At 57.1% G+C, this 27,993-nt stretch overlaps 2 protein-coding genes and 1 pseudogene across 6 annotated transcripts; 2 read left to right on the top strand and 1 right to left on the bottom strand.

The window, feature by feature from the left end:
* Positions 1-53: 53 nt before the first annotated feature.
* Positions 54-13,246, top strand: LOC121062903 (dual specificity testis-specific protein kinase 1-like). 5 transcript variants are annotated; one of them, XM_040543203.1, is made up of 10 exons: positions 64-725; positions 5,368-5,489; positions 5,601-5,649; positions 5,798-5,944; positions 6,074-6,156; positions 6,496-6,586; positions 6,788-6,871; positions 7,265-7,354; positions 7,500-7,650; positions 8,153-13,246. In XM_040543203.1, the coding sequence occupies exons 1-10, from the start codon at positions 510-512 to the stop codon at positions 8,197-8,199; spliced, it is 1,080 nt and encodes a 359-aa protein (XP_040399137.1). In that variant the 5' UTR covers positions 64-509; the 3' UTR covers positions 8,200-13,246. The 5 variants fall into 5 exon arrangements, with proteins under 5 accessions (XP_040399136.1, XP_040399135.1, XP_040399138.1 ...); XM_040543202.1 differs by having other exon boundaries at positions 54-725; positions 7,265-7,650; XM_040543201.1 differs by having other exon boundaries at positions 55-725; positions 6,496-6,871.
* An 817-nt stretch (positions 13,247-14,063) lies between these two features.
* Positions 14,064-16,695, bottom strand: LOC121062883 (annotated as a pseudogene).
* Positions 16,696-19,048: 2,353 nt separating this feature from the next.
* Positions 19,049-21,290, top strand: LOC121062905. Its single transcript, XM_040543207.1, is given in 2 exon segments — positions 19,049-20,619; positions 20,621-21,290. Coding segments are annotated over 2 exon segments (756 nt in total). The 5' UTR covers positions 19,049-20,065; the 3' UTR covers positions 20,823-21,290.
* Positions 21,291-27,993: the final 6,703 nt, after the last annotated feature.

Genomic DNA, 27,993 nt, shown 5'->3' with positions numbered 1-27,993 from the left:
AGCATCCTAGTTTAATGCCGTCAGCGCTCTATCTCTACTTGATAAGATTCTCCTAACTCCCTCTCTCACGGGAAAGAGAGAAACGTGGCAGGGTGCAAGAGGCACGGGGCGTTTTGGCTGCGCTTCCCACTTCCCCAGGGGCACCAGCCGGGCAGGGGTGGGCGCACAGGGAGAGGCAAGAGCCCCACACGCCCACCGCCTCCATCCGAGCCTGGCTGGCTGTAATCAGGGACCAGAGCCCGTCCCGGCGACCGCCAAGGAGTTAAGGGCTGAACCCGCCCCGGCTCTGCCCCGCCGGCGCCTGCGCTCGGGGGCGGCGGAGGCGCAGCGCCGGGTCGTGGCGGGGGTTGGGGCTTCGCCACCGGGCCATGAGCACTGCGCACCCCACCGGCCTCTCGTCCCCGTCGCTAGCAGCGCCGGGCCGAGCCGGACCGGGTGGCGGCGGAGCCCCCCCAGCGCCGTGCTCTGGGGGGATGTGAACGGCGCTGGGGGTGCTCGGCGGGGCCGATATGGAGCGGGAGAAGCTGCCGCGAAGGCTTGGGATGGCACTGAGGGGGGAACGGGTCGAGGAAGGAGAGGGGGAGGCGGCGGGGCCGTGGCCGGGCTGCGGGAGGCTGCGGCCCTCCTCGTACCGGGCGCTGCGCAGCGCCGTCTCCACCCTGGCGCGCATCGACGATTTCTACTGCGAGAAGATCGGGGCCGGCTTCTTCTCCGAGGTCTTCAAGGTATGCGCCGCCCCCAGGGGCTCGCCGGGGGACTTTGGAGAGGTGTCCGGGCGTCCCCGGTACCGCCGCGATGGGGTTGGGGGGGGGGGGGTCTGGTGGAGATGCTGGGGGAGCCCCGCAGCCGCCGGTGCTGTTGTCCCTCCATCAGAGGGATGAGGGTAGCGGCAGATCTGTTCTGCACCGGGGTTACCGGGGGAGACAGCCCCGGGGGGGTGCCCAGAGCCCGCTGTGGGGTCTAGGTGTGCCGGTGGCAGGAGGTGCAGTCGCTCTAGGGCAATCCCTGGTTAGGTACACAGGGAGCCCGCTGAAGGTGAGAGGGGTGGGAAGAGTGGGGTGATGCTGCAGAGCCCCCCCGGCTGTCACCCCGCAGCTGCCTTCGTGCCACAGCCATCTGATGCTCAGGGTGGGCGGGCACAGTCTGCCGGAGCAGGGACGCTTTGCGTGTGGCTATGCACAGGTTGGGGTCCCAGCAGTGGCACCCACCTACTGCCGCTGTGCCCCAGCTGAGGGGAGGTGCATGCACGTGTTGTTTTTGTCCTCAGTGTCATCACTCAGCATGCCGCAAACCACTGGGCAAGTGCCGCCCTTACACTTTGAGCAGCTTCGAGAGCAGCTCTGCCCAGCCAGGACCCCGCTGCCATCACTGGGATCCTGCCTGTGGGAGAAGCAGCCTGTGGGGAGCGGGGATCCAGGGTGGGGACGCAGGGGGAACACTCATTCACGGTCGCTCCCACGAGGCCATGGCCTCTCCACTGGCCAGGCTCCTGTTATCGATCCCTGGCTGGAAGCATGTGGCGGCACCTGGGAGCAGAGGGATTTAATAATGCCAGGTGTGGATACAGCTCTTTAATAATGGATGCTGCCCTGTCTCTGCCAGGCTAAGGTGTCTCCTTGTTCACCGTCCCTGCTCCCCTGGCTCACCCTCCCCCCAGGAGCCGCAGTGTGCTCCTTGCGCTCCAGCACTGCTCCCCCTGGTGGGGCCGTGCCTGCGGAGGGGCTGGGGCTGGGGCCTAGAGCAGGCAGCAGTGGGAGGCAGGGCCAGGAGGAGGCCAGATGGGGTTATGTGCTGCATGGTGGGTTGAGGCCAAGATCTCAGCAGGATGATGGGGCAGGCCCAGCCTCTGAGCTTGGGGCTGGCGAGGCTCGCGAGGAGGATGCAGCTTGGCAGGGCAGCACAGGACCCCCTTTTCTCCCACCTCCCTTGTTCCCACAGCGCTTTCCATGGCCGTGAGTGCTTGCGGTTCCCTCCTCCATACAGCCACCAGGTCCTGACTCATTTCAGCTGGGGTGGGTGGGTGAAGGGGGGTGAGGAGGGGACCTGAACCCATGCCCTGGCACACAGCTGGCCCAGGGCAGTGGGTGCCAGCACAGCCATCTGACAGCATTCCCAGGATCACTCCTGGTGCAGCCAGAGCCTGAGCGCATCTCTTGGAGAGGCCGCACAGAGCAGACGGGAGCACTGACGATGGAAAGCTGCCCTTGTCCCCGGGGGCTGCTTCCTGCTGGGCCCCGCACTGTTGCAAAGCTGGGCCTGGTTTCTCTCCCCAGCAGCTGGTTTTCTTCTCTTTCCCCAGTGTGATTTTGGAGGCGCCAGGCCCACCCATTCTCTAGGGTGCGCGGACATTGCAGCAAGCCGCCTCTCCATCTCTATGATAGATGGAGCAGATTGAGCCTGGTGTGTTTGTGCCAGACATTTTCTCCATCCCTTAAACCACTGTTGCATCTTTTCCCCAGATCCCTTGCTTGCTTCTCCGTGTGCCATCCACAGCAGGCATGGAGGCTGCAGGCAGCATCCTGGCTTCACCCCCCCCGGGGGCTGTGCCTGGACATCACTGTCCTCATGGAGATGCTGGCTCCGGAATGCGGCCCTTCGGCATGCCTAGACCGTGCACAAGGGCTGTGACATGGCACCTGCCCGCCTGTCTCTGTCAGCTTCCCTGCAAACCTTTGAGATTTTCTATTTACTCCTAATGGCATGCTTGCCATCTGGTGCCCTTCATCGATGGACCTTGCCTTGTTTCACAAAGCAGGATGGAGTGGCATGGCACAGGTGGCACCGATGGGGGAACCAGGGCAGGCAGGGAGGAAGCAAATTCGCTGAGGCAGGCCCAGGAGCAGCAATTCAGTTTTTCTTGAATGATCCGCCTTTTCCGCATGATGAGCAGCTTTTCCAGTCCTGCCCAGTAAAAGACCTGTTGCACTACTGGGATACCCGGGAGCTTAGGCACAGCTGCTATGGAGTTGCCTGCAGCATTGTGTGTTCCTTTACCTGCCCTCGGCACCTTCCCATGCTGCCCAACGGGGAGCAGGGGTGCAGGATACTGTCCCTGCAAGACAGCTCCGGGCTGGGACACAGGAGAGGAGTGCTGAGGGGGGGCGGTGGGTACCGAGCCCCTCTGGGGGCTTTGTCCTGCGTTTAGATGGGAGTGCCGGCTGCAGGGAGGACCCAGGCCTTCTGCTCACTCTGATTAGCATGCTCTTTAAACAAAACTCTAATTTCTGCTGTTAAAAGGGCCTGTATCCCTTGTGCCCAGGCTGGGGCTGCAGCCAGTCCCATCCCTTCCCCCAGCCCATGTGGGCAGCGCTAGCAGCAGATGGGATGGGGATGGGGAGCAGGGGGCTGCAGGTCGGGTGGGGTGCCCCCCGCTAGGTGCATGGTGTGGGGGCTCCACAGGGGGCTGGGGGGCATTGGCGGGGGGTGAGGGTTGGCTCCCAGGTAGGGATTGGTGGGCTGCTGCCTCCCCCAGTGCCAGGCTGAGCTCAGCTCCGGGGAATGTGCTGGAATTCCTGTGTGCAAGGCCAGAGTGTGGAGAGGCGAGGGGGGAACCCATGCTACCTGGGGAGGCTCTGCTGCCCACTCCCTTCAATGCCGACATTGGGGGGGGGGAGACGGACACGACGGGAAGGGGATGGAAACCCCCTCAGCGTGGGCTTGCGTCACCTGGGGTTGTGGCTTGCTACGTCTAGGGGCTGTCACTGCTTCTGGAAGGCATTCAAGGTGCTGGGATGGTGCCAGCCCCTGACGGTGCTGGGTGAAGAGGCCAGTGTGTGTGGGAAGCCACCTGCCAGGCCAGAGGACCATCACCCCTTCTCCTGCGTGACCAGGGGTGTCCTCCAGCCGTGGAGTGGGCAGGACAGATGGCAGGACAGCTTGTGAATGAGCTCAGGGTGATGGATGACCCCGTGGGCTTGCGGGTGGGGCTGTGCTGGGACCCTCCGAGCACCAAGGCCGGGCTGCACTGCCGGGGGACTCACTGGGATACCTGGGAGAGATCCCATGGTGGTGGTGGGGGGGGTTCCCCAGAGCTTCCCTCCCACAGGATCCTCCAGGATTACATTAGATGCCACATGGTGCGCTCAGGCCTGACCTTGGCTATTGCAATGGCAGGAGGTTTATTGGTGAGGAATTGGGCTGTGGGCACAACTCAGCCACTTGGAGTGAGTCACCACCCACCAGGAGATGCTCCCCACTGCTGTTGGCCTGGATATGCCCTTCCCACAGTGGACGGCAACTGGGGAGTGCCACAGTGCATGCCACTGGGCGTTCCAATTGCAGCTGCGCGGCAACCCTGTGCCAGGCAGCACTGTGGGGCTGAGCCAGGTGTCGGCACCCGGCAGCTGCTAGTGCCAAGCTGGAGTGACCCAGCTGGTCCCGCCAGCCCCATGCCACGTGGGAGGGCAGCACTGCCTGCCGGACGAGCTGGCTCTGCATGCTGGGATGTGCCAGGTGCTGGTGCCCACCACCAGGAGCTCATGGGGCTGGGGTTGTCAGTGAAACACGTCTCATCCCTGGCACACGTGTCCCTCCTGTCCCCATCTCTGCAGCACGTGCTTGGGGAGCCTGTTGTTTTGCAGATGCCCTTTGTGTTTTGCCAGAGGGAGGGGGGCAGGAAGGAGCATGCGGAAGGCCAGGGGCTGGCACAGGCACAGCAGCTTCAACCAGCATCGACTAAAAAGGAGAAGAGCGTCGAGCTGACAGCAGCGCCGAAGAATGCCTGCGCCTCCGTGTGCAGCTCCCTGCGTGCCAGGGGGGCAGCTGCTACCAGGGTCCCATCCCACCCCCTGCACCCGCTCAGGAGGGGATCCCCAGTACTGTCCCCTATCCAGAGCTGGGGCCCCCGTGCCTGTCCCTTGCCCCCCATGTGGGGTGGGGGGGCCAGGGGTGTCCAGGCTTGGCTGCCTTCCCAGCTGCTGTTCCTGGCAGGGGGCCAACTCCTGGTTCATGCAACAGCATTGGGCTGGAGCCAGCTAAATATATGGCCTCGGCCAAGCACTGTGCCCTGCGGGGCTGATTTGGGCAGGATGCATCCCCTCTGCCCTCACCCCCCACCAGCTGTTTGGGGTCTGGCTGGGCTTGTGATGCTGAGCCAAAAAAGCCAGACTGTGCTGCACACCTGACTGTGCCCCAGTCCTGCACCTCTGGGGCTGAGCTTTCAACTTGCAGTAACTGCCAGCATGTCTCTGGGGGTCTGGGCATGTGTTGGGGGGAGCACAACAAGTGGGGTGCCTCAGGGAAGGTGGGGTTGTGTGTCATGGGCTTTGGGGTGCTGTTGGGCTGTGAGAGCCTCCCCCCCCAAACTCTGTCGGTCCCTGGGGTGCTCCATGTGTGGGGTACTGAGCCCTCCCTTGTACCCCCCTGCAGGTGCGGCACCACCAGTCTGGGCAGATCATGGTGCTGAAGATGAACAAGCTGACAAGCAACCGGGGCAACATGCTGCGGGAGGTGCAGCTGATGAACCGCCTCTCACACCCCAACATACTCAGGTAGGTCCCACTCCCTGGAGCCTGGGGGGCTGGACAAGCTCCTGGGGCTTGTGTCCCGTCTGTCCTCCCCCCCCCCCCCCGGGCCACTCTCAGCCCTTCTCTGTCTTGCAGGTTTATGGGGGTGTGTGTGCACCAGGGGCAGCTGCACGCACTGACGGAGGTGAGAGCGGGATGGCGGCCGCGAGTCTGGGGGTTTCCGTGGGGACAGGGTGGCTGTGCCATGGGGTGGGAAGAGAGGTGGAGAGGTGGGGACCCAACTTTAAGGGATGGAGAGGGGGAGTGCAGCGAGGCAATGGCTGTTCCACCAGTATATCAACGGCGGCAACCTGGAGCAGCTGCTGGACAGCCCTGTGCCCCTTTCCTGGTCCACACGCGTCCAGCTGGCCCTCGACATTGCCCGTGGGCTGCACTACCTGCACTCCAAGGGCATCTTCCACCGTGACCTCACCTCCAAGGTATGGTCCATCCTGCTGCCCCAGCTTCCCCGTACACATTGAGGAGCTGCACGGTGCCCAGGGCATCCCAGGAGTGGCGGCTGGTGAGGTGGGGGCTGGCGGTGTGACAGGGTCCTCCTGTCCCCCCAGAACTGCCTGGTGCGCTGCGAGGCCAGTGGCTACACAGCTGTGGTGGGCGACTTCGGCTTGGCGGAGAAGATCCCCACCTACAGGTGCATGGGTGGTGTCTGCCTGTCCGTCCCCATCTTCGGAGCAAGGGGTTCCAGCTTGATGGGGAGGAGCTCCCCAGCAGGAGCTGGGGAGGGATGGACTTTTGGGGTCCAGCTAGAAGGGCAGGGATGGGGGCAGTGGGGTGATTCCCGTGTGCTGGGGACCCATGGGACAGATGAATATGTCTGGGGATGGGGAAAGGGCATGGTGTGGGTGGCCTGGTGGCAGGGAGAGATGAGTCACGGGGTGCATGGAGGACTGCTGGCGCAGGAAGGGAGAGGGAGGTTTGGGGGGAATGGGCAAGGGGATGGGGGCCCCTGACATCCTGCTGTGTCCCCCAGCGAGGGCAGTGAGAAGGAGCCGCTGGCTGTGGTGGGTTCCCCGTACTGGATGGCGCCTGAGGTGCTGCGAGGGGAGATCTACAATGAGAAGGTGATGCTGCATGGGGCCGTCTGCAGGGTTTGCAGCCCTGGGGTCAGCTGGGCACACAGAGGGGCATGGAGGGATGGGAACAGGCATCCCCAGGGTGCCGAAGAGGTGGGGACCCAGTGCCGCTCTGCAGGGAGAGCTCACAGAAGCAGGGGCACATCACCTTGGGCTGCAGGACCCCCCATGACTCCCCTCTCTTTGCAGGCTGATGTGTTTGCATATGGCATCATCCTGTGTGAGACCATTGCTCGTGTCCCCGCGGACCCCGACTACCTGCCCCGCACCGAGGTGACTCGCTGGGACAGGGAGCAAGGAAGACACGCGGTGGGACCTGGGGCTGGGGACATGTCACCAAACGAGGGGGACCAACATGAGCAGAGCTCCCTGCCTGTGGCAGAGGCTATGGAGAGCTACCCCACATCTTGGGGTGGGGGTACCACATCCCCAATGTCTCCTGGCAGCAAGAGGGATTCTCTCTGCCCGTAACCTGTCCTCGGAGCCCAGAATCAGCCCAGGCAGGAGGGTGGGTGCCTTCAGGCAGAGAGCAGGAGGGATCTGTGTCCCAGCACCCTGCAACCTTCCCCCTGCTTGGGTTACCCCAGGGTCCCTCCTTCCTTTATGCAACCATGGCGTGTTGCCCTGTGGCACCTGGCCTCACTCTTCCCCATCTCCCTGGCACAGGATTTTGGCCTGGATGTCACTGCTTTCCACACCATGGTGGGACTTGACTGCCCAGCGGCCTTCCTCCAGATGGCGTTCCACTGCTGCAGTGTGAGCCCCTGCTGCGGGGATGCCCAAATCCTGGTGTCCCATCGGGGATGCCTTTCCCTGCCTACTGGAGCTGCTTCCAGGTGGTGCACCCCAAGGGCTGGGGGGGTGGGCTGCAGACCTCAATGGGGACCCATCCTGCCTGCAGATGGAGCAGACCTCCCGCCCCTCATTCCTGGAAATCACACAGTGCCTGGAGGGCATCCTGCAGCACCAGCTAGGCACCGAGGGTTTTGGGGCCCCCCTCTTCAGCACCAGGGACAGCCTGCCCGTGCCCAGCATGGCACCCATTCTCAATGGTATGTGGGTGTCCCGGGGGCGGGGGGGTGCCCCTTTACCACCCCACCAGCTATTGGGGAGCAGGCTGGGGTAGAAGGTCTGTAGGAAGCAGCCCCACTTCTCACTGCCTGGGCTGCTCCCTGTTTTGCCCCATGGTGCCTGGGCACACCCAGGGCGCCAGTGACACACACACACACACGGTCCTGTGCCCCTGCCCAGGGGTAGCCGGGAGGGTTGCCAGCCACGCCAAGCAGTCGCCCCTGCACGAGTTGGGGACGCAGCACCTGCAGCCGGACCAGCACCTGTCCCGCAGCCAGTCCGACATGTTCCCCTCCAAATTGCCCACCTTGCCGCAGCTGCCTGAGCCCTGTGGCGGGGCCAGGACAAAGGAGACGCCGCTGCACATCAACCCCTTCTCCCAGCGTGAGGACCTGAAGGGGGGGAAGATCAAGCTTTTTGATACGCCCAGCAAGTCTGTCATCTCGCTTACTTTTGACCTGCCCGCCCCCGGCCTCGTTGCAGCTCTGCTCCCCCATGACGCCCGAGCCAGCCGTAGAGGTGCAGTGTGACTTCTTGGTGCCTGTCTCAGCCCCCCACAAGTGCCACTCGCTGCCCACCTCCCCTGAGCTGCCCTGCCACGGGGGCCTGGCACTGGGCGTGGAGTCTCCTGCCCAGCCCCCCAGCCCGAAGTGGAGCCGGGAGGATGCTGGGGAGCCGGGAAGTGGGACTCACGCCTCCCCCCCAGTCCCACAGCGGAGGAGCAGATGGACCACAGTCCCAAGCTGCTGCAGGTCTGTGCTCTGGCACATGCCACCAGCAAATTCATCCACACGGCGGCCTCAGGTGCCCGGCCCTGGCAAATGAAGCTGTGGGTGCCCAATGGGCTGCTCATCAACAACAACCATGTGGTGGTCAGCAAGCCACTGGCCGGGGGCAGCAGGTTGGAGAGTGGCTTCTCCCAGCTCAGCATTCCCTGTGCGGCAGCAGCGCTGGAGCAGACGGAGCACGTGGCCATGCTGCCCGGGCACAGCACTGGCACTGCGTTGGAGCAGGACGAGGTGCTGTCCTGCCCCGGCTGCTGCTTGGGGCCTTTCAGCTTCACCTCTGTTTGCCACCGGCCTGCGCCCAGCCCTCCCCACTACCAGAACCTGAACTGCGAGGCCAAGAGCCTCCTCTGCCACGACCATGGCCGCCTCCAGAAACCCCGGGGGCTGATGCTGGCAGAGCCCAGCCTGAAGCTGCCAGGAGCGCAGTCCTAGTGCTGGGGACTACAACTGCAGCCAGGTGCTCCTGGGAGCTCCCCTTGCATGTGGGGTGGCTTTGTGAGCCTGGGGTTTTGTGTCCTGTTCCCCCCTCCAATGAGTCTGTCCTTGCTCACCTGGTGGCCATGATGGCAATGCTGAGGTGCCTGTTCCAATGGGATTGGCCTCGGGGGGGGGGGGGGGGGGGGGGGGGGCTGCAGGCAGCACCCGGGCAGGCTGGCTTCTTGCAGGGGTCCCAGTGGGGCTGGGCTGAAGTGCAATAACACCGCTGCCCTAGGCGGCAGGGCCCATCCCCTATCCCCAAGGGCTCACCCCTCAGTGGGCTCTTGCAGCCCCCTGGGACAGGGGATGGGGGGGATGTCCCACTGCCTCCCCACAAGTGTGGGGAACATTCCTAGTCCCCCACAGGGGCATGCGGAGTAGTGATGTTAGGGGGGGTGCAGCACGGGGGGAGGGTGCCACCGCTTGGGTTTCCCTGGACGCTGAGCCCTCTGGCACGCAGGGCACCCTCCTGCCCCAACACCACACCAGGGTTGCGGGGACACATCTGTGTTGCCCCCCACCAGCAGCGGGCACCCCGTGCCCCTCCCAGTGCCTCCTGGGTAGCCAGGGGGACAAGGGGGGATACACCCAGCAAGGATGGGAGCCAGCTTTCCTCCCTCCCGCATAATGCACTGGTGAATGTAAAATTCTTGCGTTTTTTATTATTGTTAGTAATAATTGCTAGTAATATATACCCAGCTTATTTAAAGTGTTCAATAAAAATGAATGTCCCAGCGAGCTAGGTTGCCACATGTGTCTCTCGAATGCGCTGAGCAGGGTGGGGAGTCCAGACCCCGAGGGTGACAGGGACTTGGTCTGGCTGTGTCCCCTGGGGACCGTGAGTCAGCTCTGGCTCAGTGCCTCCCAAGTGGCAACCTCAATTAAGGCAGCTTTAGTGAAATTCCAGTTTCTGGTTTGGGATCGTTGGCTTTGTGTCCTGAGGTCTGTGTCGGGGTGGTAAAGGCAGAAGCAAACAGCAGACAAGCTGTCTCTTTATTTGCTACAAAGGAGGTTCAGCCAGTGGACAAGACAGAGGAGTGGTGCACCTCCAAAACACCTGCCTTTAACAGCCCTGTGCTCTTCAAGCAAAGTGGTTTACATACTAATTAATCGGTATTGAGACAGAGAACAAGATAAAGGATGTTGATTCCTAGGTCTTAGCTAGCACAATTGTATGTTAACGACCCCAAAGATAAGGGAGTAAAAGACTATGCATAGATAATGGAACCAGCAAGAACTGAACCAAGTGTATCTGGGAGTTTGGGCTACAGGAGTACCTGGGAGAGTACTTGGAAAAAAAATGATTTAAAGGAAAATGCTCCCAAGATATGCCAAAAGCAATACCCACTAAAGGTGGGAGACAGAAGGGGAATGGAAGGAATAATTAATAACTTTCTTAAATATGGACAATTAGTAGAATGTGAGTCAGACTATGATACTCCATATAGGCCCAATTAGAAAGGCAGATGGAACCTACCGTATAGTCCAGGATTTAAGGGCCATCAATAGGATCACAAAAGATTTATACCCTGTAGTAGCCAACCCCTATAACCTTTTGACAAAATTAGAAAAGAGTCAAGTTTGGTCCACGGTACTAGATTTAAAGGATGCCTTTTTTTGCCTGCCCGCGGCAACTGAAAGCCAGAAACTCTTTGCCTTTGAATGGGAAAATCCCAATACAGGATGAAAAACTCAGCTTACTTGGACTGTGTTACCACAGGGGTTCAAGAATAGCCCCACCATATTCGGGAAACAACTAGCCTGTGATCTTGAAGCTTGGAAAACCCCTTCAGGAAAAGGGGACACTGCTGCAATATGTAGATGACCTGTTGATAGCTACCAAAGAAGAAAAGGAATGTGTAGAATGGACTATTAGTTTAATAAATTTTTTCGGCACTAATACTGTGAACCCAGCCTCTTTCCTTAAGTAACAGAGTTTCCAGATCACCCATTCATGATTGCATCAAGACCATGGAAACAGTCTCCAGCCGACCAGACTTAAAGGATACACCCCTAGAAGATGCGGAGGATTGGTATATAGATGGCAGCAGCTTCATCTGCCAGGGAGTTCGCCTCGCAGGGTATGCGGTAACAACGCTTAATAAGGCAGTTGAGGCAAAGCCTCTTTCCCCTGGAACATCAGCCCAAAAAGCAGAAATCATCGCCTTGATAAGAGCTCTTGAGCTGGCAAAGGGGAAAAGAATTAACATTTGGACAGATTTGAAATATGCCTTTGGTGTGGTGCGTGCACACGGGGCAATTTGGAAGGAGAGGACTCTTATCATCCTCGATTAAACATGCAGAAGAGATACTGAAGTTACTTCAAGCAGTATACCTGCCTATTAAAGTTGCCATTATGCGCTGTAAATGGCATCAAACAAGGGATACTGATATTGGAAGAGGAAATAGATTGGCTGATGCAGGAGCCAAAGGGGTGGCAGAACGGGCATCTGAGAGTCAAATTTTGGCACTAGTACCAGGAAGAGAAAACCAGGCATTAACAAAAGCCTTAGAAAATGAAGTAGAATATTCTAAGATCGATAAGCAATTAATTGAAGATGTAAATGGAAAATGTTACCTACAGGTTTAGCACAAATAAATGGTGGGAGAATCGTGATACCATATTATATTAGATGGTAATTGGAGAACATAATAAAACATACTGGGGAGCTGAAATATTACAACAGTTTTTAAGTAGAAAATGGATAGGACCTAATTTGTATACCATTGTCAGACAGGTATCGAAACAATGCGTCGTATGTCTTAAAAATAACCCACAGACAGAAATCAAACCCCAAATGGGAACAAAAGAGAAGGGAAATGTTCCTGGGAAACAGTGGCAAATTGATTTTTTTCAAACTCCCAAGAAAAGGGATGTTGGTACTAACAGACACCTTTTCCAGATGGCCAGGAGCATTCCCATGTAGAACTAACAAAGCCAGAGAAGTGTCCAAAGTATTGTTGAATAAAATTATACCAAGATTTGGTGTACCCTCAGTAATGTCATCTGACAGGGGACCGCAGTTCACTGCAGAACTGACCCAACAAGTCAGCAAAGTGCTGGGGATTGATTGGCAATTATACACTCTGTATAGGCCACAGGGGAGTGGCCAAGTTGAAAAAATGAATCATTTGATAAAACAACAGATTGCTAAAATCTGTCAAGAAACCAATATGTATTGGTATCAGGCACTACCCATGGCACTTCTTAGAATTAGAACAAGGCCTAGGACCAAGGAAAAACTAAGCCCCTTTGGGATATTGTATGGCAGGCCTTACCAAATGCCATACAAAGGAGAAGATCTAACACAAGTAGGAAACCAGTATTTATGACAACATATTATAGTTTTGGGCAAGCAACTAGAACAAATCAATAAGAACATTTTAGGCACTAGACCTTTTATTAGCCTCCCAAGGGGGAGTATGCACTTTAATAAATATTTGTTGCTGTATGTATGTAAATGAGGCAGGACGAATTGAGACTGATCTCAAAAAATATTTGGAAAAGACCAAGATCTTACATAAGGTAGTTCAAGATGACACCTCGTGGGGTTTTTGAGAATTATGGAACAAACTGACCTCTTGGTTACCCAACTTTTATTGGCTTAAGCAATTGTTTGTAGGAATATTGATCTTGCTTATACTAGTATTCTTAACCTGTGTATTAGTACAGTGTGCATTTTGGTGCTGTATAAAAGGACTAAATGATTATGAAACCTGGAAGTGTAACCGAATCAAGCACCATGTAGAAACTGATAAGAATTTTATGAAAACTTTGAATCAAGGAGGAGTGCTATAAGCAAAATAATTTGCCTTAGGATAAAGAAAAGGGGGAACTTGAGACAGGGAACAAGATAAAGGATGTTGATTCCTAGGTCTTAGCTAGCACAATTGTATGTTAACGACCCCAAAGATAGGGGAGTAAAAGACTGTATGCATAGATAAGGGAACCAGCAAGAACTGGCTTGACTGCTGAAGTCTGTCAAAGACAGGAAAGGCCAGAAGATTAGCAGTGAGGAAGACTTATGGCCTTCATCAAAAGACCACCAGAGTATACCGGACGACCACCCAAGGACTCCAGTACACATGTGAATAGGGTCAGGAACCTACCCAAGGACTCCAGTACACATGCGAATAGGGTCAGGAACCAATGTTAATGATTCTTCAGAGACCTGATGAATACGCAAGAGACTTACGGGAAATGAAATGAATATGTATTTGTCCCACTAATATAAGCACACTGCCAGTAACCCTTAAGGTGTGTGTGTTAGGCAGAGCAATCCCACACACACCCAGCGCCGTAATAAAGAATACCTGCTTAATAACTTTGGTTATTGAGTTTTCACTGCGTCAGTATGGCACACACGACCCGACAATAAGCTGAGAGCATCTTTGCCTAGCTGAACATGACTTCCTCTGCTCTTGCCAGGCTGAACGTAAATCAGGGCCATTTTGCACGTGTAGCAACTATTTAAAGTCCTGGTGACTTGTCTCACGTTCACTGCAAGTGCTGGCACTGTTTTTGCTACTGAAACAATGCAATCCTAAAGGTCACTGCTCTACTCCCTAATTAGCAAAAAATCAAAAAAAAATAAATGCTGGTGCCAGTGCTGGCTCCCTCCTTGGGCTCCGAGGCTTTGCCTGGACTGCCTGAAACCTGGCGCCGAGCTGCTGCCAGGATGGCTCCAGCCTAAAAGTCTGTGTAGTGGGCACCTTGGCAGAGGCAGGCTTGAGGCATGCCAGCCCCTGCTTCTGCCTCCAGGCTGGGGCTGCTGCAGGGCGGCAGCATTGGCTGTGGGGGCTCGCTCATGCGGGCATGGGGCTGAGCTGTGGGGACATGCTGCTCCGCTGGAGCGCCTCAGCCGGGGTTGGGGCAGGGCTCTGCAGCACAGGAGGGGGCTGATGCGCATGGGGCAGGCTCCGGCTTGGGGCGCAGCAGGGCTGAAGCAGAGGGGGTTGCAGGTTCTGTGAGGGAAAGCAGAGGGGTATATGCTCAGTGGGGCCAGGCCAGCTCCCAGGGATGGTGTTTCCCACATTTTTTCCACCTTTGCTGCCCCTCCTTGCACACCCCAGGGCTGGGCAGACTCGGGCTGAGCTCACCGCAGCGCTGCCAGGGCCAGCGGCCACTGTCACTCGAAAGGGGAGCTCAGCCCTGCCGCCTTCTCGCAGATCCAGAGGTGCAGGTCATCCGGACCTTCACGTGGCGCTGGTTTGATGTTCCCACGGCTTATTATGGCACAGGACTTGTTCAGCTTCGAGTACCATGGCCTGTATGGCAAAACACCACGTCGGGGCTGTCACTGCCCCATCCAGCCCCTGCTGAAGCTGCCGACAGCTGGAGCCAGCAACATTTTGGGGTGGCAGAGAGAGCCCCCTGCTCCCCGAGGACACGGCAAGCAGGGGCTGGGCACCCGGCCAGACAGAGCTGTTCCTCCCCATCGATTTCAGACACCGCAAGAGGAAGCGGTGGCGTGCCAGGGAGGTGACGCATGTGGCGGGGAGGAGCCCCATACCCCCACGGGTGGGAAGCTCTGATTTCCCCCCTCCAGGAGGACCAGGGAGGCGTGTGGGAGATAGGGGTGGTGCTCAAACACTTTGTCTAGATCCCAAATAAAACCTGTAGTTCCCTTTGTCCTCTCTTGCTGCCTCTTGCTTGCATGAGCCCTCTGAAGCTCGGCTTTCCTTCTGCATGGCCTCTGAGCATGTCAGCACACCACTGCCCAGTGCTCACACCAGGCACTGGGTACTGGTGCGATTTAAAATGTTTCTTAATGCCTCGCTGGAGGAGAAGGGATTTGGGCAGGAGGTGTTAGCCCGGCCATGCCATGGGTACTGTTCGTAAAGTGAGCCATCCACCCAGAACCAGGCATCTGTGATCCCATTGCTGCCTGGCTCCCCTTCCTCCAGAGAGCCATACCAGGCTGCTCTTCTGCAGCCCGATCCAGTACACAGTGTCCACATTCTTCAGGAAGCTCTGGAGAAGGAGCAAAAGGGTTTTTTTTTGCAGCTTTTCCATGGCATTTAGAGGCTGTTGTATCTTCATCTCCCCACCAAAGCTGAGTAGCTCTGGTGCCCTGTTCCAACCCAGGGGTGCCAGCACCCTGTGCCACCACGCCACGCTCCGGGGATGACCCTGCACCATCCAATGCCTCAGCAGGTCTGGCCCCTCCGAGTGGGGCCCTCGGCTACCACTCTGTACCGGCACGGTCCAGCGACTCCAGGATTTGGTAACCAGGAGCTGAAAGTATTTCTCACACTCTGCTCTGCTGTCATCCCACATCTTCTTCTCCAACGAGACAAAGAGGCACTTGCCGCGGTAAAGCAGCCAGCCTGAGGGGTAGCAGTCTGGGGATGGGGGCACAGCTCAGGCGTCTGCCAGGCTGCAGATGCTGGGGGCGGGGGGTGGGGGCCTGCATCTCCTGGCAGAGCTTCAGCCTTCAAACCACCCTGTCCCCAAAAAACAGTGTCTGTGCCTCAATGCTGTGGCTGCCTAGAGGTGCTGGGGCTGATCCATCGCTCCTGCATAGCCATGCAGGAGCGCAGCAGGGTCATGGTGCTCTCCCTGGCGCTGAGCTTCCCCTGCACGTCCTGCAGCTCCCTCTTGGCACTGGCCAGGGCTCACGAGACACACGCCAGCTCAGCTTCCTGTCTGCCCAGCTCCAGCCGGCTGCCATTGCCCTCCTGCCACGCTTGCTGCAGCTCCACTCGTGCCTGCACCAGCTCCCACTGCATCTGCTCCAGGCTCTGCTCCCACACCTGTGCCTCCTGCGAGAAGTGGCCACGCTCGTACGCCTGCTCTAGGGATGTGTCCCGCAGCCAGAGGGTCACCTGCCAGTCTGGGGATGAGGCGGGGTGAGCCAGGGTGTGGTGACAGGACAGCCCGTGTGTTGGGCAGGCAGGGCAGGGAGGTGTCCCTGCTGAGTGGGAAGGGATGAGGAAGGCAGGGAAGCATGGGCCTGGCAGGGGAGAGCAGGACAGGGTGGGATGGGGAGGGAGCAGGGAGAGCAGGGCAAGGGCAGGAGCAGAAAGGAAGAACAAGAAGATGGTTGATGGCAGGTGAGGGAGAAGCCCATGATGCAAGAGGGACATTGGCCAGCTTGGGGCAGACAGGGCAGAGGGACCTACAGCCACGTACACGGGCATCTGCCTGGGGCACCCACCCTGGCCCTCCTCCCCCCGTCCTCGTACATTGGTGCCATCCTGTCCCCACTCACAGCAGGCCCCCAGGACCACAGCAGCCACCAGCAGCAGCAGGCAGGTTACCAGCAGCCCCACGGAGATGCAGCACCCTGCAAGACACAAATGGCCGCGAGCATCACCCACCGCTACCTCTCGCTTCCCTGGTCCAGCCCTGTGGTGGCAGCAGGGTGGCACAAGTGGCACAGCATGGGTGCTTCCTCTCGCCAAGGAGGGGATGGGGAGCACCCTGAAGCACCACCCACCACCAACACCAGGACCTCCCCAGGTGCCCCGTCCCTGTCCAGGCACTTACCTGGGTTGTTCCAGGTCCCTTTCCCAGCCAGCCCCACAGGTGCCGGCCCCGGTGCCATGTTTTCGTAGGGGCTCTCAGCTTCATCCATGCCAAGGGCTGCAGGAGGAAGGCAGGGAGCATGGAATCAATGAGGCTGGGCACAGCACAGGGCAATGCGGGGGTCCCATAGCTCCATAGCTCTCACCTGCCTCCAGTGCCTGGCTGGCCATGCCATGGCCCCCTGGCCTGTTGGTGAACCTCAGGTTGGTGTAGAGCACACTCTGGGCCATGCGGGCAGGTGCTGGGCAAGTCCTGAGCCCTGCTGGCTCCCACCCAGCTCTCTGGGGTGCTCCCACTGCCCAGCAGTGTGAGAAAAATCTCAATAATTTTTTTCAGACAGGATCTTCTGTGAAGCTATTTTATTCGCAGTTGCAATGGCAGGCGTCCTGCAAGCAGGAGCGCACAACAAAAGTATATCATAACCTTATATTCCCTATTACCTGACACCTGATTCCTCCCATTTCCTCATTGGCTGAGTACTACAGGTTCACAACCTACTCGACCCTTATTACAATACCATATATGTACAGTTTTATTTGACCAACCGTTAATTTCTTTTTCCTTTTTTTCCTTCTTCTCTCATGACTAGAGGGCCCGTGATTTTTGTTTTTACTGATTTCATACTGCTCATCCTGTTTTTCTTAGCTATCCTCCTTATTTTGGGACAGTGGGACCTTCCCCTTATCTGCTTAGCATACTCCTCCCCACTGCTATGCCACTGTCATGCCTGCACAATCACTTTTGAATATGCAAGGTTAGTGGATTTTCCACTGCAAAAACACATTGTACTGCAAAAACACAACTTGGTTTCTCACAGTGGTCGCCTGTCTCGGGGTGCAAAGTGATGCCGGTGCTTGCAGAAGCAGAAGTTGGCTCTGAGCCATGGTAGATGGGACCAGCGAGGCACAGCTGCAGGATCCAGCCCCCTCCCAGTGGCCCCAGCACTACCAGCACGTCCCCTCCCATGCCCCGAGAGCACCCTGGGTGCACGGCAGCATGGGGCTGAGCCATGGGGCACAGCAGAGCGAGGGCAAAGACCCAAATCCCCTAAGCAGGACTGAGCGAGGCAGGAACAGGTCAGTGTGGGGCTGACCCTGTCCCAGCTGGGCAATGCCCCCAAGTGTGCAGGGTTGAGCATCCCGGGGGGGTGGAACTGTTTGCCCTGATGACGCCTGGAGGGGGTTTCCAGGCTGCACCTTGAGATCCTGCACCTCATCGCATCCCAGGGGCTCTCTGAGAAGAGCTGGGACCCCCAGGCAGAGATGGGCATTTGTCCAAGGACATTTGTCCCAGGTCCCCCCTGGCCCGTCCAGCACAGCCACTTGCTCTCTTGTTCCCACCAGCCACAGAGAAATGGGACACAGAGAAACCATCTGTGGGACATGAGAAATCATCATTTCTCTGGGACACAGAGAAATCATCTGGTGGGAACAGGAGAGCAAGCAGCCGTGATGGATGGCCCAGGGGACCCGTGAGCAGGAGGCTGGGCAGGACTCCTTGTGGTGACAGCGCCCAAGGGCACTGTGCAGTGGTGGCTGAAGCTCAAGGGAAGCACACAGGCACCCCACTTGCTGGTCTCACCACGGTCTTCGAGATCTTCCTTCCCTGGTGTCATAGCTCTCCCATTTCCCCCATGTTCCCAAGCCTCCCCAATCTCTCCCACGGTTTTCAGAATCCTCACTGTACCCCCGTTTCCTCTCATGGCCTCAGGGCTCCCCCATTTCCCCCTGTCCTGGTTTTGGCTAGGATAGAGTTAATTTTCCTCCTAGTAGCTGGTAGGGTGCTGTGTTTGGGATTTAGGATGAGAATAATGTTGATAACACACTGATGTTTTAATTGTTGCAGAGCAGTGCTTACACTAAGCCAAGGACTTTTCAGCTTCTCACTCTGTCCTGCCAGCGGGCAGGCTGGGGGTGCTGACCCAAACTGGCCAAAAGGGTATTCCATATCATCTGACGTCATGCTGAACAATTAATATGGGGTGGCTGGCCGGGGTGGGGGGACCAGCTGCTCGGGGATAGGCTGGGCATCGGTCAACGGGTGGTGAGCAATTGCATTGTGCATCACTTGTTAGTACACATTATTATTAGTAGTACTATTATCATTATTATTATTATTTTCCTTTCTTTTCTGTCCTAATGAACTGTCTTTATCTCAACCCACAGGCTTTCATTTTTTTCTAATTCTCTCCCCCATCCCAGAGAGGGAGGAGGGAGGGTGAGCGAACGGCTGTGTGGTGCTTAGCTGCCGGCCGGGTCAAACCACGACAGTCCCCCATGGCCACAGGGCTCCCCACTGCACCCTCATTTCCCCTGACATCTCAGGGCTTCCGAGCTGTTTCTCAAGCTGATGCTACACCTTCCCCAGGGACCCTGATGGGATACTGGCCAGGGCACATGGGGACACAAGCGTGGGTCTGGGGGGGGGGGAGCAGGAGCAGGGTGGTACAAGTGCATGCATGTGCGTGAGAGAGAGGGGAATAAGGTCTATATTCCATAAGTCTTGCTTTAAAATACGGATATCTCTCCTAGACCATTTCCCAGTGCTTTGCCACATGGTGGATTATCTTATCAGTCCTTCTGCGCTTGCGTAGTACTCTCTGGTGGTCGTCCAGGTGGTCATTGGGATGAAATAAGACGTCTTCATTAGAGTTGAACTTTTCACCTCATCTCCCTGAGCATGCTCTCTGAGCCCTTGGTCACAGTCCGAACCATAAGGTTGGTTTGATCCGGTTCTCGGGGTCCGAGGGGCTCCTGTTATCTCGAGGCCTTGCAAGTTTGGCATTCTTTATCTTGCCCTTTTACAAACAGTCCTCTTTATCTCTGAGCCCTTGGTCACAGTCTAACCATAATGTTGGTTTGATCTGGTTCTCGGGGTCCCAGGGGCTCCTGTTATCTCAAGGCCTAAGTGCAGCACAAGCACAGTACATCGCAAACATAGCACACATTAAGCAATGAGTGTTGCCTACATATTCATTCTTAATCAATCGCCCTCTAATTTCTAACCCCTTGTCTCGGGGTGGGGGTGGGGGGGTCAGGGGGTGGTACAGTGTGCCATTACCTCATACAGGGAGCAAGCACAGATCTGCGTAAGTCACCTCCTCTTCCATCCTTCCCTTGGTCTCTGGTTGTGTGCCCCGCAGGTAGGGGGGAGCAGCAACCCCCTCCCAGCCCCCTTTGGCAGCTGAGTGGGACACGAAATGGAAAGCGTCACTTCCTGGAGGGGCCCCCGGGACACCAGCTGGGTCACAGCCCTGGGGGGCCGCGGCACTGGTGGCACACAGGGAGAAGGGGAGCCCCAGCCAGGCGGGACCCCCAGCATGGGGGGACCCCATGCCTCCCAGTGCCGGCTGCTGGCTCAGGCGTGGATCAGGGCTGGGCAGCTGCGTTGAGGCTGATACCAGGTTGAGGGGACCCTGGCACCATCAGGGTACAGGGGGACTGTCTCTGCATCCTCAGCCTCTGTATGCTCTCAAGCAGCAGGGCAGCGGGGTGTGTGTGCAGAGGTGGTTCCTGCCACCTCTTTTGCATGGGGCTGCAGCTGCATCTCAGCCCTAGAAAGCCGGGGAGCTGGGGCACTCTGTCCCCTCCCTGAGCCTTGATGGGAAGCCATCCTGATGGGCACACCTGCCATACCCTCGGGGCTGGGGGGCAGCATCCCCCAGCCCCCCCAAGGGATGCTCATCCTGCCCCACCACCAGGCAGAGCAGGCACATCCAGGACTACGTTTCCCAGCAGCTCCTCCTGGGGCTGCACATGCTCCTTGTGGCTCCCGGCTGCTCCCAGCAGCTCCCTGTGCAGCTCCTGGTGGTCCCCGGTGCAGCCCCAGGTGCGGATCCAGCACGGGCACAGGGGGCTCCCTTGGGAGCACGCAGCCAAACCCCGGGGCAGAGCCCTGTCCGGCGCCCACCCTCCCAGCCCCCTCCACAGCATGCCCTGTGGGTGAGCCTGGACACAGGCAGAGGTCGGCAGCCTCCTGGTGCTGGTGGGAGGCTCAGGGGAGGCCGCCCTGCTGATGGTCTCCACATCGCGGCCCAACAAGGTGCTGTGGCGGGAGATCTCCCAGGGGCTGGCAGCAGTCAGCTATGGCTGCAGCGTGGCCCAGTGCCGCTCCAAATGGAAGGCGCTCAAGCAGGCTTTCCACTCAGAGCGGGAGACGCCACCAGGCCAGCCACCACTCGCCCTGCCTGCCCCCACACTACTGCACCATGAAGAGCATCTGGAAGGTGGCTGGGCGGCCCGTCTTTGGCAAGCAGCGGCTGCTGGGTGGGTGCCAGAGCCGGATGGGCTCCACAGGTGCTGCCCAGGGTCCGTCGCTCCCTGGCCTGAGCCTTTTCCTCTTCTTCCAGACGTGGTGAAGCCACCCCCCGGGAGGTGCAGGTCAGCCCTCACCACCTGCTCTCCGTCCTTGCCAGCTTTGCCAGGTACCTGCAGGCTGGGGCAGCCAGAGGGGGGCTTGTCCTGGCCAAGAGGTGGCCGGCACCCCTCAGGGTTCACTTACTGAAGCTCTTCTCTGCTCACTGCACCCATGCTTCTGCAGAGTCCCTGGCCACACTGCTGGCTCCACTGCTGCAGCGTGCGAAGGACAAGCCAGAGAGCTGTAAGTACCGGCCTGCCCTGCCGCGCCGGGCTGCACAACCACTGCTCCAGCTCAAGCCCATGCCAGCATGCTGGGAATGGGGGGGGGGGGGGGACACACAAAAGGGTCAGGGGCCTTTTGTCCCAGGAGGGCTCTGCCATGGTGTGTTCCTCTCGGGGATGCTCGCAGACGGGGCTGTTGGGACTTCTCCCCCCCAATTTGGCTCCAAACCAACCCTGCAGCATGAGGGTTTGGGGCCAGCTGGGATGGGGCAGGAGGGGGGTACCCGACTCTGACCTGGCCTTGGGGCACAGCACAGCTGCTGACAGCACACAGGGCAAGGGGGGCTCCATGGCACAGTGGCCCTGCTCCAGACCTGGGGGCTCTTGCAGCTGTGCAGCACTGTGGCCCCTTCCCTTCGGCAAGCCCCGGCTGCCCCAGCTCCGGGAACGGTTCAGTGTGGGAAAGGAATTCGCAGGGAGCTTTGTGCTGTTTTGTGGGAAAGGAATTCGCAGGTAGCTTCGCGCTGTTTCACATGTCCCTGAATTAGAGATAATGAGGAAAACAGCGGTAGAACCAAAAACTTGAGCGAGGTCGAGATAAAGTAAATTGGCTACAGTGTTAAAGATGAGTTTTTGGGCAGTGGCCAATTGCTGGCTGGCTCAAGGCGCTTGTCTGAGGGTCTCTAACCAATTGTAAGACAGATTCGGGCGCATGGACAGCGCGTGGGGCTACGGGGAAAGTATATGTAATGGTGAAAAATGGCAATAAAGGTTCTCCTGTTCAAGAGCCATCAGGAGTCCATGTCATGCGTGCCTTCAGTTGGTGACCTCGACGTGATCAGGAAGGAGCAGCGCTGTACGAGAGTCTGAACGGAACCCAGCCGAACGGATCAAGCTCGCAGCTGGACTGCAGCTTCAACCCTGGGACATCACCTGGAGGTCAGGTGAGAGGCTGGGCATTAATCATGGGAGCTAGCCTTTCGGCAGAGGAAGAGGCTATAGTGAAATTACTAAAGCAACTCCTAATAGAAAGGGGAGTAAAATATGATTCGTTTAAGATAAAGCTATTATTGAAAATTTTGTGAAAACAAGGGCTCCCCTCAATGGCTTCTACAGTATTTGATGTAAAACCTTGGGAACAAGCGGGGGAAAAAATATGGGAAGCAGCGTCCAGTGGGGATACTAATGCTGCTGAGGTGATGACTACATGGCGGCTGGTGACTGAGACTTTAAGATCGTGGCAGGCAGAAAAGGAAGTACAGAACGCCGCTGCCCAGGCAATAACAGCAGCCGAACCGAGATCAGAGCCTGCAAGGTCACCAGAGCAGTGCAATTTCATAGACCTGGGGGATGACAAGGAAGAGGGCCGCGGACCGCCGCCGCAGAGCCCCTCCCTGCTGCCGCCGCAGAACCCCTCCCCGCTGACCCCCTTGGCTCCCGCCTTGCCTGCCCCCAATAATGCCTCCCTGGGGGCCCGAGCTTTCGACCCGCGGGAACGATGGGAGCTGGTGCGCCGGGAAGCGCTAAAGGACGGGGACCCGGTAGGAATGGCTTTCCCGGTGCAGGTGCGACCCAACGGTCCAAATGAATATAATGCCTTCCAATGGGACCTAATTAAAGAATTAAGAAAGACTGTGACTACATATGGATTACACGCACCATTTACTCAGTCACCGGTAGAAAATGTTATGACTGGTCAATTGCTGGTGCCGTACGATTGCCATCAGATAGCCGCGATGATTTTAACACCAACACAAAAATTACTCTGGGAGCAAAAATGGAAAGAAGCATGCGAATTAGCCACCCTGGGTAACATGGACCGGCAGCCTGGCGACCCCCTCCGGGGAGCCGGGATCCCACAGTTGATGGGGACTGAGCCGTCCGTTACTTGATCCGAGATTGCAGGCTAGGCTCAACGATGCCATCCTGCGGCAGTCCGCGTCTCTGGCCTTCCAGGCTATGTTGAAGTTGCCTGAAGTTGGAAAAGTCGAGCCATCATTTACCAGCATTAGGCAACAAGTTACCGAGCCTTATATGCAATTCACTGATAGATTGCGAGACGCTTTGGACAAACAAATTGACATCCGCGAGGCCAAAGAGGCCCTTATACTAAAACTGGCAGTGGAAAATGCAAACACAGACTGTAAGAAAATACTCCAAGCCCTGCCTGCTAATACTACATTGGTACAAATGATAGAGGCTTGCAATCGAGTTGGATCCATAGAACATCACGCTGCCGCTTTGGCCGGAGCTTTTGCTACTGCGCTTAAAATCGGGCGTAAACGGTGTTTTCGCTGTCGAGCCACGGGGCATTTTGCCACTGAATGCCCACAGCGAGGAGCGGGGGGGGAACGCGGTAACTCTGCCCCTCCCACTATTTGCCCACGGTGCGGCAAGGGATGGCACTGGACTAGCCAGTGCCGTTCGACGCATAATGCAGAGGGACGACCTTTACAACCGTGGCAGGGAAACGGGAAGCGGAGGGCGGGGCCGCGCGACGACACAAGTGCCCCAGCCCTCCGTCGTGGGCGGGCCGTCCTCGCGGAAGTCACCGCCCCGGGCGATGATGACTACCGGGCTGCGACCGCAGCCGCCCACTGCTCCAGCGATCCCACCGACTACGTCACCATGGATTCCCTCACAGCCAAAACCCGAGGAAGCGCCGGATTGGATGTCTCCACAGTAACGAGCTGCACCCTTTGGGACACTCGGGTCCGCAAAATACCTCTGAATGTACAGGGACCAATAGGGAAGGGATGCAGCGCCCTCTTGCTAGGGCGGTCTAGCACCACACTAACGGGTCTTTTTGTACTGCCTGGAGTAATCAACGCTGATTATGAACGAATAATACAAGCAATGGCATGGACTCCCTCTCCTCCAATGCTCATACCCAAGAGGACTACAATTGCACAGTTAATACTATGTAAAGCCATAGTTCCACAAGCAGAGACACGTGAACGACACGGCGCGGGGTTTGGATCAACGGGACCCCCATCAGTTTTTTGGGCCTTGGCCATCGCCATCAAGAGACCTACACTGACCCTAACACTTTATCACCCAAAGGCCGACCCCTCGAGCGCACAAATAACCGTATTAATGGATACCGGGGCAGATGTCACAGTAATTGCTCTTCAGGATTGGCCCGCAGATTGGCCGTTAGATTCCACCACAAAAGGCCTTGTGGGAGTCAGTGGTGTCTCTGGTACTTTTCAGAGCCAGTATATGCTTGCCATTAAGACTCATGAAGGCGCGCTGTATAACATCCGGCCGTATGCTGCCCTCATACCTGTCGGTCTCCTGGGTAGGGATGTGATGGGACAGGGCGAGTTCACCCTGAGCTTTCCGGAAAATTTTCGATAGCGGCCATTGATGAATGACCGCGCATGAGACTCACCTGGAGGACTAATAATCCTGTGCGGGTGAATCAATGGCCACTCCCTGCGGAAAAGGTCGCTGCTTTCCAAGAACAGTTACAATTGGGACACATTACCCCCACAACCAGCCCCTGGAATTCACCCATGTATGTTATCAAAAAGAAAAGCAGAAAATCACAGAATCACAGAATCACAGAATCGTCTAGGTTGGAAGAAACCTCCAAGATCATCTAGTCCAACCTCTGTCCTAACACTAACAAGACCTCCACTAAACCATATCACTAAGGGCTACATCTAAACGTCTTTTAAAGACCTCCAGGGATGGTGACTCAACCACTTCCCTGGGCAGTCCATTCCAATGCCTAACAACCCTTTCGGTAAAGAAGTTCTTCCTAATATCCAACCTAAACCTCCCCTGGCGCAACTTTAGCCCATTCCCCCTCGTCCTGTCACCAGGCACATGGGAGAATAGACCAACCCCCACCTCTCTACAGCCTCCTTTAAGGTACCTATAGAGAGCGATGAGGTCGCCCCTGAGCCTCCTCTTCTCCAGGCTGAACAGCCGCTCCTCATAAGACTTGTTCTCCAGACCCCACACCAGCCTCGTTGCCCTTCTCTGGACTCTCTCGAGCACCTCCATGTCCTTCCTGTAGCGAGGGGCCCAAAACTGAACACAGTACTCGAGGTGCGGCCTCACCAGAGCCGAGTACAGGGGGACAATCACCTCCCTAGCCCTGCTGGCCACGCTGCTTCTTATACAAGCCAGGATGCTGTTGGCCTTCTTGGCCACCTGAGCACCCTGCTGGCTCATATTCAGCCGACTATCAACCAGCATTCCCAGGTCCTTCTCTGCCAGGCAGCTTTCCAACCACTCATCTCCCAGCCTGTAGCTCTGCTTGGGGTTGTTGCGCCCCAGGTGCAGGACCCGGCACTTGGCCTTGTTGAACTTCATACAGTTGACCTCAGCCCATCGCTCCAGCCTATCCAGATCCTCCTGCAGAGCCTTCCTTCCCTCGAGCAGATCGACACACGCACCTAACTTGGTGTCATCTGCAAACTTACTGAGGGTGCACTCGATCCCCTCATCCAGGTCATCGATAAAGATATTAAAGAGGACCCGCCCCAGCACTGAGCCCTGGGGGACTCCACTAGTAACCGGCCTCCAACTGGATTTGATTCCATTCACCACAACTCTTTGGGCCCGGCCATCCAGCCAGTTTTTAACCCAACGAAGCGTACGCCAGTCCAAGCCACGAGCAGCCAGTTTCTTGAGGAGAATGCTGTGGGAAACGGTGTCAAAAGCCTTACCGAAGTCAAGGTAGACCACATCCACAGCCTTTCCCTCATCCACCAGGCGCGTCACTTGGTCATAGAAGGAGATCAGGTTCGTCAAGCAGGACCTACCTTTCATAAACCCATGCTGACTGGGCCTGATCGCCTGGTTGCCCTTCAAGTGCCGCGTGACGACATTCAAGATAATCTGCTCCATGAGCTTCCCTGGCACTGAGGTCAAACTAACAGGCCTATAGTTCCCGGGTCTACCCTCCGGCCCTTCTTGTAGATGGGCGTCACATTTGCTAGCTGCCAGTCGACTGGGACCTCTCCTGATAGCCAGGACTGCCAATAAATGATGGAAAGCGGCTTGGCCAGCTCCTCCGCCAGTTCGCTCAGGACCCTCAGGTGGATCCCATCCGGCCCCATCGACTTGCGTACATCCAAGTGCTGTAGCAGGTCGCCAACCATTTCCTCGTGGATAGTGAGGGCCACATCCTGCTCCCCATCCCCTTCCACCAGCTCAGGGTACCAGGTATCCAGAGAACAACTGGTCTTGCCGCTAAAGACTGAGGCAAAGAAGGCATTGAGTACCTCAGCCTTTTCCTCATCTTTTGTAACTAAGTTTCCCCCCGTATCCAGTAAAGGATGGAGATTCTCCTTAGTCCTCCTTTTTGTGTTGATGTATTTGTAAAAACATTTTCTGTTATCTTTAACGGCAGTAGCCAGATTGAGCTCCAGATGAGCTTTGGCCTTTCTAATTTTGTCCCTGCACAGCCTTGCAACATCCTTATAGTCCTCTTGAGTAGCCCACCCTCTTTTCCAAAGATTATAAACCCTCCTTTTTCTCCTAAGCTCGAGCCACAACTCTCTGTTCAGCCAGGCCGGTCTAGTTCTGTCCCCCACATGGGGACAGACCGCTCCTGAGCCATTAAGATTTCCTTCTTGAAGAGTGCCCAGCCTTCCTGGACTCCTCTGCCCTTCAGAACCTCCTCCCAAGGGACTCTGCCAACCAGTGTCCTGAACAGCTCAAAGTCAGCCCTCCGGAAGTCCAAGACAGTGGTTTTACTGGTCCCCTTCCTGACTTCGCCAAGAATAGAGAACTCTACCATTTCGTGGTCACTCTGCCCAAGACAGCTCTCGACCACCACATCTCCCACCAGTCCTTCTCTGTTTGTGAAGAGAAGGTCTAGCAGGGCACCTCCCCTGGTAGGCTCTCTAACCAGTTGCGTCAGGAAGCTATCTTCCACGCTCTCCAGAAACCTCTTAGACTGCTTTCTCTGGGCTGTGTTGTGCTTCCAGGATATGTCTGGGAAGTTGAAGTCCCCCACGAGAACAAGCGCTGACGATTTCGCGGCTTCTGCCAGCTGCCTGTAGAACTCCTCATCTATCTCCTCATCCTGGTTCGGAGGTGTATAACAGACCCCCACCAGGACGCTTGCCTTGTTGGCCTTCCCGCTGATCCTAATCCACAGAGACTCAACCTTATCATTCCCAGCCTCAAGTTCCTCAACATCAAAGCACTCTCTAATATAGAGAGCCACACCACCACCCCTTCTGTGCTGCCTGTCCCTTCTGAAGAGCCTATAGCCAGTCATTGCAGCACTCCAGTCATGAGAGTGGTCCCACCACGTTTCCGTGATGGCAACCAAGTCATAGCTTGCCTGCTGCACGATGGCTTCCAGCCCCTCCTGTTTGTTACCCATGCTGCGTGCATTAGTGTAGATGCACTTCAATTGGGCCATTGCCTTCTCCCCAGGCCTTGCCATTGTTCCCCCTGGCACAGCTCCAACAAGCCTTATTTCATCCCCGTCCCCCTTCTTACCTAGTTTAAAGCCCTCTCAATGAGCCCTGCCAGCTCCTGGGCTAGGATTCGTTTTCCCCTTGGAGATAGGGACCCGTCTGCGGTCACCAGGCTGGGTGCCGAGTAAAGTGCCCCATGGTCAAAAAACCCAAAATTTCTGTGTTGGCACCAGCCTCTGAGCCACGTGTTAATCAGGTGGGCTTTCCGTGTCCTCTCTGTACCCCTCCCTGCCACTGTAGGGATGGACGAAAACACCACCTGTACTCCCGCTCCATCCACTAACCGTCCCAGTCCCCTAAAGTCCCGTTTGATAGCCTTTAGGCTTCTCTCTTCAATATCATCACTGCCAGCCTGGACTATCAAAAGAGGGTAGTAGTCAGAGGGGCGAACCAGGTTGGGAAGCTTTCTGGCCACATCCCTGACCCTGGCCCCAGGGTGCGATTACTTCATGATTTACATAAAATAAACAATGCAATGGAAGACATGGGAGCTCCCCAG

Source organism: Cygnus olor (assembly GCF_009769625.2).
Source record: "Cygnus olor isolate bCygOlo1 chromosome W unlocalized genomic scaffold, bCygOlo1.pri.v2 SUPER_W1, whole genome shotgun sequence".
NCBI lineage: Eukaryota > Metazoa > Chordata > Aves > Anseriformes > Anatidae > Cygnus > Cygnus olor.
Note: the sequence above shows the minus strand (reverse complement) of the source record. Positions and strands in the feature narration are given on the sequence as shown.

Coding starts and splice junctions, on each gene's coding strand:
- LOC121062903 (XM_040543201.1), top strand. CDS start 510: ATGGAGCGGGAGAAGCTGCCGCGAAGGCTTGGGATGGCACTGAGGGGG. Junction 5,945..6,073: donor ACCGTGACCTCACCTCCAAG/GTATGGTCCATC, acceptor CTGTCCCCCCAG/AACTGCCTGGTGCGCTGCGA. Junction 6,157..6,495: donor GAGAAGATCCCCACCTACAG/GTGCATGGGTGG, acceptor TGTGTCCCCCAG/CGAGGGCAGTGAGAAGGAGC.